General features: G+C 45.5%; 1 protein-coding gene across 5 annotated transcripts in view; it reads right to left on the bottom strand.

The window, feature by feature from the left end:
- Positions 1 to 751: 751 nt before the first annotated feature.
- The window catches only part of traf2b (Tnf receptor-associated factor 2b), a 54,071-nt gene continuing 41,595 nt past the window's right edge, over positions 752 to 13,227 (bottom strand). For all 5 annotated transcript variants that reach the window (XM_087998586.1, XM_087998590.1, XM_087998591.1 and 2 more), the window contains 2 exons: positions 2,156 to 2,304; positions 752 to 1,404 (listed from right to left, as the gene is read on the bottom strand). In XM_087998586.1, coding sequence (XP_087854712.1) covers positions 1,186 to 1,404; positions 2,156 to 2,304 — 368 coding nt within the window. In that variant the 3' untranslated portion in view covers positions 752 to 1,185. The remainder of the gene's footprint in view (positions 1,405 to 2,155; positions 2,305 to 13,227) is intronic.

The raw sequence follows: 13,227 nt of genomic DNA, 5'->3' as shown, positions 1-13,227 counted from the left end.
CAAGGCAAGACCTTCACAGTTAAATGGTCAACTCGTTGCACAGCTCAGGGTTAGAGACGCCACCTCATTATTAATGGGCACTGTCCAGGTGGTCTTAGCGTGAGCCCCACTCTCCACGTTGTGACTGGCTGCAGTCAATGTGAAAATTCAGCTCTGGGTGCAATGCACCAACTGCATAAGATTGCATTAGTGAGAAGTTGGAAGGAGCACATTGTGTACTTGGCTCAGCAGGTGAATCCATGACCACAGGGAACTGTGACCTCTTTCAGGTTAACTCTGCAGCTCACTATGTGGCTGAAGAGTGGGAACAGGGACGACAAGGAGAGCTGCTCTTCCTCTCCCGCAGGGAACTACTCACTCCCAGCTCACCCTGCCGAGCAGAATCCCAGCCTTGTTGTGAGGATATGCTGCGTCACTGACTGCCTTTCCCCTTGCTGAGGCAAGTTGTAAAGGTACATCCACTGCACCTTGTCTCAAACTGCTCTCTCTCATCTTAATGGTCACAAACTGTGTTTGTGAAAGAAAGATCCTCCTGTTTTTGAAAAGTCTGCAATAAACAAGAAGCTCTTGCAATGGGGAGATACAAACCAGTAACAGTATAGATTGCAGAACTGGCTACACACTCATTTGATTACAATCATAGAATATCTAGTGCGGATACAGGCAATTCAACCTATCGAGCCCACACTGACCTTCCGAAGAGTATCCCACCCAGAGCCCCCCCCCCCCCCCCCCCCCCCCATCCTTATAATCCTACATTTCATATGTCTAATCCACATAACCTACACATCCTTGGACACTGTGGGCAATTCAGCATGGCCAATCCATCTAACCTTCGCATCTTTAGACTGTGGGAGGAAACTAGAGCACAGGGAGAATGTGCAAATTCCACACAGTCGCCTGAGGGTGGAGTCGAACCTGGGTCCCTGGCACTGAGAGGAAGCAGTGCTAACCACTATGCTGGCCTACTATGCAATTAACAAAGGGTACAATGAAGAAGATAATTGCCATCTGCTAATGATAGAAGTACAGACCAGCCATTACTTAGTTTAATGGCAGTGGCTTGATCTACTCCAGAATAATGACCCAGCAACAAAGAATGTGGGACAGTGCCACTGGGATGGTAAACTGTTGCTGCATTGTACAATGGACAGCAGCCCATTCCAGTGTCTGATCAAAGGTCTGTTACAGGTCAGTTAAATCCACGATGGCTTTGATAAAAATACAGTCTTCACGTGAGTAATTGTTCTTGCTGTCTAGTTTACTAAGTGGACAGAAAAGTGGGCACCCACTGGCAATGTTCATCTCGGTGACCGGTCTCTGGAATGAGGAGGAACTGATATCCGGTCTGAACGCATCGATGATGTGCTCACGGTTAGTCTGGTCCAACAGCAACAGAGTCACCTGCAGGGGAAGAGAACACTGGAGATTCAAAACAGCCACCGAGATCATCATTCCAACGTGTGGCCAGTGTTGGCCATGAACAAGAGACGACAGCTGAACTGTACACAGCAAGATCCCACCATCAGTAACTCATTACTGAACTCACATTGCCATCTTTATCTCATGTTGGCAGAGTGACAAATATTGGCAGAATTCCTCTGCATTTAAGAAACTGAAACTCACCACTGTCCACCTCTGCTCCTCCCACAGTGACCAACTCCAACCCCAGCTTCCACCGCCATCTCTCAGGAACAGGCATTACCCCCGCCATCCATATCACCCCCACCCCCCAAACCGTGGGTGACAGACTGCATTATCATTACCTCCCGCCAGCAACCCTCCTCTTCAGCAGAGGAGAAAGTGAGGACTGCAGATGCTGGAGATCAGAGCTGAAAAATGTGTTGCTGGAAAAGCACAGCAGGTCAGGCAGCATCCAAGGAGCAGGAGAATCGACGTTTCCTGAAGAAGGGCTTATGCCCGAAACGTCGATTCTCCTGCCCCTTGGATGCTGCCTGATCTGCTGCGCTTTTCCAGCAACACATTTTCAGCTCCTCTTCAGCAGACCCCAATCCTCTAGTACTCACCTTTTACCAATACTGCGATGGTGAACACTGAACCCTGGTATCTATACCAGGACCTGCATGCAGAATACAAGAACATTTAACCCCGGGTCACTACCTGCAGCCACTGGCCAATGAGAACATAAACCCACCTTTTGCTTGAAAGGCCACCTCAGCAAACTATCGTAGTTTCCTTTCATAATAACAAAGAAAAGAGACATGTGGGTTCCACGGCCCACCCCATCACCATTCAGATAGACACGCAGGCACATCTTGTAGCCGTATTTACTGGTGTAGAAAGCTGCACAACAAGGAACAAACATTTAATATCAAATGGAGATCCAGGAACAGAGACCAGGAAGTACACAGTACTGGCAGCCAATGCTATACTTAAATGTAGAATGCCTAAGGTAAAGGAATGTAACTGCAATAAAGCTCAAATGTGACTGGCTGAGTGACAGCAAGAGTACAAGAAAGTCAAACTTCCTTCCAGTCTGTAAACAACATGATTGCCAGCGATTGGTAAGAGGATGTCTGCATTTCTCAGTTGTATTAATGACAAACTTGGGTCAACCAAGAGGAGCTGAAAATGTGTTGCTGGAAAAGCGCAGCAGGTCAGGCAGCATCCAAGGAACAGGAGAATCGACGTTTCGGGCACAAGCCCTTCTTCAGGAAACTTGGGGCTTTTGCCCGAAACGTCGATTCTCCTGCTCCTTAGATGCTGCCTGACCTGCTGCGCTTTTCCAGCAACACATTTTCAGCTCTGATCTCCAGCATCTGCAGCCCTCGCTTTCTCCTCAACCAAGAGGAGGACAATATCAGACCCGATGAATAGACAGGTGGCAAATGAACTCTTAATGCAGAGCAGTGTGAAGTGATCGAATTGTAATCTTCATTTTATCTCGTTCTTCTTACCAAAATCTAAATGGGGCTCAGCAGCAAAGGGACCAGGGGATATCTGTGGAGAAAGTGCTGACAGATGCAGGACAGTTTGAAAAAAAAGTGGTTACAAAGCCAACTCGAACTTTTGTAATTGAAGCATGGAGTATAGAGACAGAGGCTTATGGTGAACCTTCAGAAAACACTAGCCTCAGATGACTCTTTAGGGGCCAGCTCTGGGCACTGCATTTTAATAAAAATTTGAAGGAGTGCATTAAAAATTCACAAGAATGAGGGTCCTCATCACTGGAGCCAGCAATGTGGATGGATTGGAGAAGGTGGGACTGTTTCTCTTGGAGGAGAAGGTTGAGATATTTACTGAGATGTTCAAAATCATGAGGAATGAGTTAAAAATCACACAACACTAGATTATAGTCCAACAGGTTTATTTGGAAGCACTAGCTTTTGGAGCGCCGCTCCTTCAGCAGGACAGCCACCTGAAAGCTAGTGGTTCCAAATAAACCTGTTGGACTATAACCTGGTGTTGTGTGATTTTTTTTAAACTTTGTCCACCCCAGTCCAACACCAGCATCTCCAGATCATGAGGAATGAGGACAGAGCTAATTGGTGGAAGGTTCAAGAAACAGAAGACAAATGAGGAAATGATGATACAAGGAAGAACAATACCTCCAATCTGTTAATTGCCATCAACACAGTGAAATGTCCCAGGTACTTCAGAGACACATTGTAAAACAAGGTATTGCACAGAGTCAGTAGATAAGTCAGTACATTTCTCTCTGGGCACGCAGAGTCAAGCTTCTATACAGAGTTGGATAAATATATGGAGAAGAGGAGTTGGGGATGGGCAGAGAACTGGCATTCACTGAACTGATCTTGGAGGAAGCACCTTTCCACACAGCAGGTATGGAATTTCTCCCCAAAGGTTCAGCTATGGCTCAAATAGATCATTAAAGCCAGAGATTGTTGCAAGTTCTGTTAATAGAAAAAAAAACCTTGCACAAGAACTATGTTTGAACCTGTTTGTCATTAACTTAAAAGGACTGAATGGAATTCCCCTGTTACAATGGTGTCAGGAAACACATATGGAGTTGGCTTAAATAAAGAAAGAATTCTTCCTGGTTACGAGTGTTTAACGGGGATAACGTGAGGGAACTCTGTATCTAACCCAGAGTAAAGTCGTAACTGTTCCTGGAGTGTTTGATACAGGTATTGTGGAAGGAGCTTTACTCTGTGCCGAACCTGGTGCTGTTCCAGTCCTGGGAGTGTTTGATGTGTATTGGATGCACAGTGGACAGCGAGAAAGATACTTGACATCTTTGCTTAGAGTCATACAGCACAGAAACCGACCCTTCGGCCCAACCAGTCCAGGCTGACCATAAACTAAACTAGACCCATCGGCCTGCATTTGTTCGATATCCCTTGAAACATTTCTGATTCATGAACTTATACAATTAAAAGTAGGGCCTTGCATTTCAAAGATAACACTTGCCCTTGGAGTTTAATTTGGATAAACGCAAGATATTGCATTTTGGAGAAACAAACATCTGCCACTCCTCAGCCCATTACCCCAATTGATCAAAGTCTCTTTGTAATCTTAGATAATCTTCTTCACCGTCCACTACACCATCAATTTTGGTGTCATCCATAAACTGACTAACCATGCCTTTTGTATGAATGATTGAGATGAGAATATAGATGACAAGCAGAAGTGGACCCAGCACCGTTCCCTGTGGAACACCGAGAAGGCTAGTGACAAGCCTTCAGTCTGTAAAACAACCCGTCACCAACTCTTTGGCTTACTGGCAGGACGCAATTTTGCATCCAATTGGAAAGCTTTCTCAGCTGGTTTTAAAAAAAAGTGAACTTCACATCTAGCTTCCACAGAGTGGTCTTTCTGATGTCTCAATAAGTCAAGTAAACAAAAAAGTGCACTACTTAAATTCTACTTGGTAAACATTCACTTCATTCCAATAGTATAAAATCTCCAACATTATAGCCATCATTAAAGGCCATGGATTCACAGCAAGACAGTCCGCGACTGAAGGAGTGAACAATACAACGGCTGTGAAGGGACTGTGATATATTTCCAGGTCAGGGTGGTTATGAAGACAGGTTGAGTAGGTTAGGATTGTTTTCATTAGAAAAAGGGAGATTGAGGGGGGGGACCTGATTGAGGTTTACAAAATCATGAAGGGTATGGACAGGGTGGATAGAGACAAGCTTCTTCCAGGGTGAAGGATTCAATAACGAGAGATTACGCGTTCAAGGTGAGAGGTGAAAAATTTAAGGGGGATACACGCGGCAAGTACTTCACACAGAGGGTGGTAGGTGCCTGGAATGCCAGCAGAGGTGGTACAGGCAGGCATGGTAGATTAATTTAAGGTGTGTTTGGACAGATGCATGAGGGGAGCAGAGGGATGCAGATGCTTAGGAATTGTGTGATAGGTTTAGACAGGGGATTTGGATTGGCACAGGCTTAGTGGGCCGAAGGGCCTGTTCCTGGGCTGTAAACTTTCTTTGTTCTTTGTCAAATAATTGGAGCGGACGTTGTGGGTGTTCCCATTTGTTACTGCCTTTCATCTTGTGTGGTAGAGATCATGGATTTGGAAGCTGAGGACGCTTGGGGAGCTGCTGCTGCAGTGGGATACATACAGCTGTCACTGAGCATTGGTGATGGAAGGAGTGCATGTTGAAAGTAATGAAAGGTTGATTTTATTTTTTTTAAAAATTACCAATTTTGTCATATGCCGACATACCTCTGTGCTGGACAAAACTCAAACCTGGACCTTCTGGTCCACAGATAGGACACTGCTTCATAACAGTTGTGTTAGTATAGCAAGTAATTGATGCTAAGGTGAGAATCAGGATATAATTGATAGCTGGATACTTAAAACATGGAACCTGTGGGTTTTGTGGTGCAGGGCAGTGTCACTATCTCTGGGCAAGAAGGACCAGGTCAAGATCCACCTCAGGATGTGATAGCTACAAAGGTATGTCGTAAAAATCATTTTTCGTGGAATCAACTGTTTTAGAGTGTTAACAGGAGGAAGAGCTGGGGTAGAGAGAGCACAAGGGAACTTTGTGAAGAGAATTTATTGACTGGACCAGTCCAGGTCTCTCCATTTCCGTTTGAGCAGCTTGGGTTAGAAGCGATTAACAGCGGCAGCACAGGGTGGCTGCCTAAACATTGGAAACTAAGATTTCCTTCAGACAAAAGGTTGTGATTTGAGTTACTTTGCATTTGGAATTAGTTATTCTTCTCCAAACATGTCTGAATAGGTTTTCCCCATCAGTGCCTTGTGAGACCAGACCTCATGATTGACCTGACAATGAGGTAGAGAAATGACAGGGGTTACTTCCTCGTCACGGGAAGAAACAGGTCACGGCCTTGGCACTGATGCTTCTAAAGAAAAGCAGGGCCAAGAATCTTTATACCTGGAACTCCAGCCTCAAACGTCTGACATGGAGGATGGTTTGGAAATTCAATTCAAATTTATGGAAAAAATTTAAGAAAGTTGACGTATTAAAGAAATGGTCAAACTTTGATAAATTTGAGAAGCTAGATGATTTTCTAGTGAAGAATCTATAAAGGTTGAAAGCAATGTATTTGGAGATTAATAACTCAGGGTGATCCAGAGATTTACGGGTAAGCACGAAGGTGTTGAACATGGGTAGACTCTGAGTACTAAGTGGAGCTAGTCTCTTCCTGAAAATCTAAACTCTGCCTTGTCACACGCGATCCTTGCAAAGAACTTGCTGCAAACTGTTGGGGCTACAATCCATATCGGCTGGTGTTTGAGAAAAATCCAAAATATTCTTTGGTATTGAGAGACCATCTCAGTTGTATTCTTTTTTCAAACACTAACTCCAATTTTACTGAGCATTCAAATGCCCTGTAAACAGGACAAAAGGGTGAGATTTCAGAGGAAATTTTGTATAAAGCCATCAGAAATATAGTTTAGGCAAGGGGATGGGATATTGATTAAATTAGATTCCCTACAGTGTGGAAACAGACCCTTTGGCCCAACAAGTCCACACCGACCCATTTCCCTCTGACTAATGCAACTAACACTATGGGGCAATTTACCACGGCCAATTCACCCTGACCTGCATATCTTTGGAGCACCCCGAGGAAACCCACGCAGACACGGGGAGAATGTACAAACTCCACACCTGAGGGTGGAATCAAACCCAGGTCCCTGGTGCTGTGAGGCAGCAGTGCTAACCACTGAGCCACTGTGCCGGCCCATAGATCATAAAAGAGGAGAGCACAAAGGTCACTTTACATCATAGGAAGTGGTGGGGAGAAAAACCAGTGATTCACATCCAAGCAATCAGGCTGTCAGTGTGTGTTCCTTGCAGATCACTGGCACAGATACACTCTTACAGAATATGAACAAGTCTGAGAAAGTGAGGAGGCATGATGCACTTGATATACACATCCCATAAGCAGATTACAGCAGATGAGGGATTGACAGAGTATGGGCAAAATGATACTGATTAACGAGATAGGGCTAATGATCCTCATGGTACTGACTTTGAGCAATAGCCTAAAGGTAACACCCATGCCAGACAGGCTGATGAACAGGGGATTGCTATCACTGAAGGGAAAGCAGGGAAAGCCATCAGCAAACATAAACACAGGTTATATGTAAATCACAAGAGGCATTGATAGAGTTAATGGTAGGTAGCTTTCCCTAGGATGGAGGCATTTCAAGATCGGGGGCATTTTCTTTTAACACACAGAGGATGGTTTGTGTGGGAATGAGCTTTCTGAGGAAATCGGGCACAGTTCCAACATTAAAAAGACACTTCGATAAAGTACATGAATAGGAAAGGTTTGGGGGGACATGAGCCAGGAGCAGGCAGGTGGGACTACTTTAGTTTGGGATTGTGGACAGCATGGGTTAGTTGGACCGAATGGTCCATTTCCATGCTGTATGACTCTAATGACTCTAATTCATGGGATTGTAAAAGATGTGGAAGATCAGAAAATATGAGTTCTGAAATTGGACCTGGAAGTAAACATGGCCTTGGGCAAAGGTCAAGAGTCATAACCCAGGGAGATCTTATTGTATTCTCCAGTGAAATCAGAGAAGGAGCAGAGAACATTGCTTGATAAGAACAAGGGCTGAGGAACAGCCTGGGAGTCTCAGGGGAATTTGAACTCCTCACAATTAAGAACGTTTAACAGCTACTAATAATTGAGAAGTTGATAAAGGATACCAAATTAAAAACAAAAGAGTTGGAAAGCTGGAAAGAATTTGATATATAATGCAACTGGAGACCGGCCAGACAACGAGACCCACGTCCCACAAATGAATTAAACACAATACAGAAGGTCTACATATGGGACAGCCATGTTTATCACACCGATATACATATCGTCAAGGTGGATGCCTAAGATAAAGCTAGACTAGTGGCTTAGGCTTTCAAAGAGAGACCTGGTTATCAAAATTAGTGTTGATGTACAAGGTACATCATACAGATAGCGGTGAGGAGAGAAGGGGAGGTGAAGCAAGGGCTGCTGGGAAGAGTAAGGGCTTAATTTATATTTGGGCAGTGGCTAAACCTGAGATACTACGCATGTAGTATCTCCCTCCTGCCCCCTCCTCTAACCGGAAGAAAAAGTCTCTGTAAGATAAGGATTTTTTTTCTTTCTTATCGTTCTTTTTCATATATTTAATTGCGGTTTGTAAGTAATCTAATCTAAAAATCTAATCTAATCAGTGTGGAAACAGGCCCTTCAGCCCAACAAGTCCACACCGACCCGCCAAAACGCAACCCACCCATTCCCCTACATTTACCCCATTACCTAATACCAAGGGCAATTTCCCATGGCCAATTCACCTGACATCTTTGGACTGTGGGACGAAACCGGAGCACCCGGAGGAAACCCACGCAGACACGGGGAGAACGTGCAAACTCCACACAGTCAGTCGCCTGAGTCGGGAATTGAACCCGGGTCTCTGGCGCTGTGAGGCAGCAGTGCTAACCACTGTGCCACCGTGCCGCCCGGTTTTAGTTAGTTCATATAAAGCTAAGCTTACAATGGGAGGGACCTTAGACACGTGGCATGTGCCTCTTGCTTGACGTGGGAGCTCAGGGACGTGGCTGATGTTCCTGACTCTTACACTTGCAGGAAGTGTGTCCAGCTGCAGCTCTTGTTTGACCACATGGCGGCTCTGGAGCTGCGGATGGACTCGCTGTGGAGTATCCGCGATGCTGAGGAGGTGGTGGATAGCATGTTTAGTGAACTGGTCACACTGCAGGTTAGAGTTGCTGAGGGAGACAGTGAATAGGTGACCAAAAGGCAGAAAAAGAGTAGGAAGGCAGTGCAGGTGTCCCCTGCGGTCATCTCCCTCCAAACTGGGTATACCGTTTTGGAAACTGTTGGGGGAGATGGCTCACCAGGGGAGGGCAGCAGTTGTCAAGATCATGGCTCCATGGTGGGCACTGCTGTTCAGAAGGGCGGGAAAACGACTCGTAGGGACATAGTCATAGGGGATTCTATTGTGAGGGGAGTAGGTAGGTGGTTCTGTGGCCGAAAACGGGACTCCCAGATGGTATGTTGCCTCCCAGGTGCTCGGGGCAGGAATGTCACCGATCAGCTGCAGAGCATTCTAAAAAGGGGATGGTGAACAGCCAGTTGTCGTGGTGCATACAGGCACCAACGATATAAGTAGGAAACGAGAAGAGGTCCTGAAAGATGAAGTCAGGGAGCTAAGAGAGAAAAGTTAAAGGGGAGAACCTCAAAGGTAGTGATCTCGGGGTGACTACCAGTGCCAGGTGCTAGCCAGCGTAGAAATGAAAACATAGGCAGGATGAATACGTGGCTTGAGAGATGGTGTAGGAGGGAGGGGTTCAGATTTGTTGGACATTGGTACCTGTTCTGGGGAAGATGGGACTATTACAAAATGGACGGTCTACGTCTGAACCAGAGTGGAACCAATGTCCTTGGGGGGAGTTTTTGCTACTGCTGTTGGGGAGGTTTTAAACTAATGTGGCAGGGGGCTGGGAACCAGAACAGAAAACAAATAGGCAGTGAGGTGGAGACTGGAGACTATTAATGCTATCTTCATGATCCTTACAAAGGGAAGAGTAGGCAGACAGCGGATAAGCGCAAAAGAACTGGTGGCCTGAAGTGCATCTACTTTAATGCAAGGAGTATAGTGTGTAAGGCAGACGAACTTAGAGCTTGGATTGGTGCCTGGGAGTATGAGGTTATTGCAATCACAGAGATTTGCCCTTCCTTCAACCATGATTATTGGCAACTAAATGTTCCAGGATATAGATGCTTCAGACAGGACAGAGGGGGAAGTAAAAGGGGGGGGGGTGGAGTTGCATTGCTGGTCAGGGATAATATCGTGGCTTTGCTAAAGGAGGACACTATGAAGGTCGTGGGCAGTGAGGCGTTATGGGTGGAGCTGAGAAATAAGAATGGTGCAGTTACATTGTTGGGGCTGTATTACAGGCCTCCCAATGTGAGTGTGAGGTAGAAGAACAAATAAGTAAATAGATTATGGAAAGATGTAGAGGCAATAGAGAGTGGTGATGGGAGATTTAAATTTTCCCAACATTAACTAGGATGAACATAGCGTCAGAGGTCTGGATGGGGTAGGATTTGTAAGAAGCGTCCAGGAGAGTTTTCAAGAGCAGTATGTTAATAACCCGATGAGGGAAGGGGCCATATTGGACCTGGTACTGGGGAACGAGCCAGGACAGGTGGTAGAAGTTGCGATGGGGGATTTCTTTGGGACCAATGACCACAATTCTGTACGTTTTAGAATACTCGTAGATAAAGATGAGAGTGGTCCTCAGGGAAGAGTACTAAACTGGGCCAAGCCCAATTATATCAAAATTAGGCAGGAACTCAGAAATGTGGATTGGACACAGCTATTTGAATATCCCATTTGATATGTGGGAGATTTTTAAAGATAGTGCAGGACAGGCATGTCCTGTTGAAGGCAAAGGATGGGAAAGGCAAGATTCGTGAACCATGGACGACAGGAGAAATTGTACGACGAGCCAAGGGGAGCATACATAAGGTCTAGGCAGCTAAGAACAGAACGGGCCCTGGAGGAATATCAGAAGAGTAGGACAAGTCTTAAACGAGGAATCAAGCGGGCTTAAAGGGCTCATGAAATGGCTTTAGCAAGCAGAATTAAGGAGAATCCCAACGCATTTTATTCTTATATAAGAAGCAAGCAGGTAACAAGAGAAAGGATTGGTCCCCTAAAAGATAATGAAGGAAGGCTGTGTGCCGAACCTGAGAGAATGGATGAGATTCTGAATGATTACTTTGCATCAGTGTTCACTGAGGAGAGGGACATGATGAATGTTGAGATTAAAGAAGTTTGATTAGTCTGGAACACGTTGGCATAAGTAGGGAAGATGTGTTGCGTAGGCTGGAGATTATTAAGGTGGACAAATCCCCAGGACTGGATGGGATCTATCCCAGGTTGCTGAGGGAGGCGAGAGAGGAAATAGCTGGGGCCGTGACAGATATCTTTGTGGCATCCTTAAATACAGGGGAGGTGCCGGAGGACTGGAAGGTTACTCATGTTGTCCCCCTGTACAAGAAGGGTAGTAGGGATATTCTGGGTAACTACAGACCAGTGAGCCTGATGTCGGTGGTGGGAAAATTGCTGGAAAGGATACTGAGGGATAGGATCTATTTATATTTAGAAAAGAATGGGCTTATCAGTGATCGGCAACATGGTTTTGTGTGGGGGAGATCGTGCCTTACCACTTAATAGAGTCCTTCGAGGAAGTGACCAAGGTGATAGATGAAGGAAGGGCTATTGATTGATATCATATACATGGACTTTAGTAAGGCGTTTGATAAGGTTCCCCATGGTAAACTAATAGAGAAAGTGAAGTCACATGGTGTGCAGGGTGTTCTAGCTAGGAGGATAAAGAACTGGTTGAGCAACAGGAGACAGAGAGTAGTAGTTGAAGGGAGTTTCTCGAAATGGAGAAAGGTGACCAGTGGTGTTCCACAGGGGTCAGTGTTGGGGCCACTGTTGTTTGTAATATACATAAATGATCTGGAAAAGGGCACTGTTGGTATGATCAGCAAGTTTGCAGATGACACAAAGATTGGTGGAGTAGCAGAAAGCATTAGGGACTGTCAAAAGAATACAGGAGGATATCGATAGACTGGAGAGTTGGGTGGAAAAAGTGGCAGATGGATTTCAATCCAGACAAATGTGAGGTGATGCATTTAGGTAAGACTAATTCTCGAGCGAATTATACAATGAACGGAAGAGCCTTGGGAAATGTTGATGAGCAGAGAGATCTGGGAGATCAGGTCCATTGTACCCTGAAGGTTGCTGCAGAGGTGGATAGAGTGGTCAAGAAGGCATATAGTATGTTTGCCTTCATTGGACGGGGTATTGAGTATAAAGGCTGGCACATCATGTTAAAATTGTACAAGACATTGGTTTGGCCACATTTAGAACACTGTGTACAGTTCTGGTCACCACATTTCCAAAAGGATGTGGACGCTTTGGAGAGGGTGCAGAGAAGGTTTATGAGGATGTTGCCTGGTATGGAAGGTCTAGCTATGAAGAGAGGTTGAGTAGGTTAGGTTTATTTTCATTAGAAAAAAGGAGATTGAGGGGGGACCTGATTGAGGTATAGACAGGGTAGATAGAGAGATAAGTTTTTTCCCAGGATGAAGGATTCAATACCGAGAGGTCATGCTTTCAAGGTGAGAGGTGGAAAGTTTCAGGGGGATACACACGGCAAGTACTTCACACAGAGGGTGGTGGGTGTTTGGAACGCGTTGCCAACAGAGGTGTTAGAGGCAGGCACGGTGGATTCATTTAAGATGCGTCTGGACAGATGTATGTGCAGGTGGTGAGCAGAGGGATACAGATGCTTAGGAATTGACCGACAGGTTGAGACAGTATATATGGATCAGCTCAGGCTTGGAGGGCCAAAGGGCCTGTTCCTGGGCTGTAAGTTTTCTTTGTTCTTTGTTCTTCAATGCTACAGAAATTCACCAAAGATCCTCAGGCAGCACCTCCCAAACCCACAAGCACTTCCATCTAGAAGGACAAGGTCAGCAGATACATAGAGACACCACCACTTGCAAGTTCCCCTCCAAGCCACTCACCATCCTGACTTGGAAATATATTGCCATTCCTTCACTGTCGCTTGGTCAAAATCTCAGAATTCCCTCCCTAATAGTATTGCTAGTCAACCTATCACACGTCGACTGCAGCGATTCAAGGGGGCATCTCACCATCACCTTCTCAAGGGCAACGAGGATGCTGACCAGCCAGCGACACCCCAACCCATAGATGAATAAAAATAA

This window comes from Chiloscyllium plagiosum, unplaced genomic scaffold (genome assembly GCF_037043375.1).
Source record: "Chiloscyllium plagiosum isolate Xiang-an unplaced genomic scaffold, Cpla_swu_hap1 HiC_scaffold_21, whole genome shotgun sequence".
Classification (NCBI taxonomy): Eukaryota; Metazoa; Chordata; class Chondrichthyes; order Orectolobiformes; family Hemiscylliidae; genus Chiloscyllium; species Chiloscyllium plagiosum.
The sequence above is the reverse complement of the archived record's forward strand: the minus strand, read 5'-3'. Positions and strand labels throughout refer to the sequence as shown.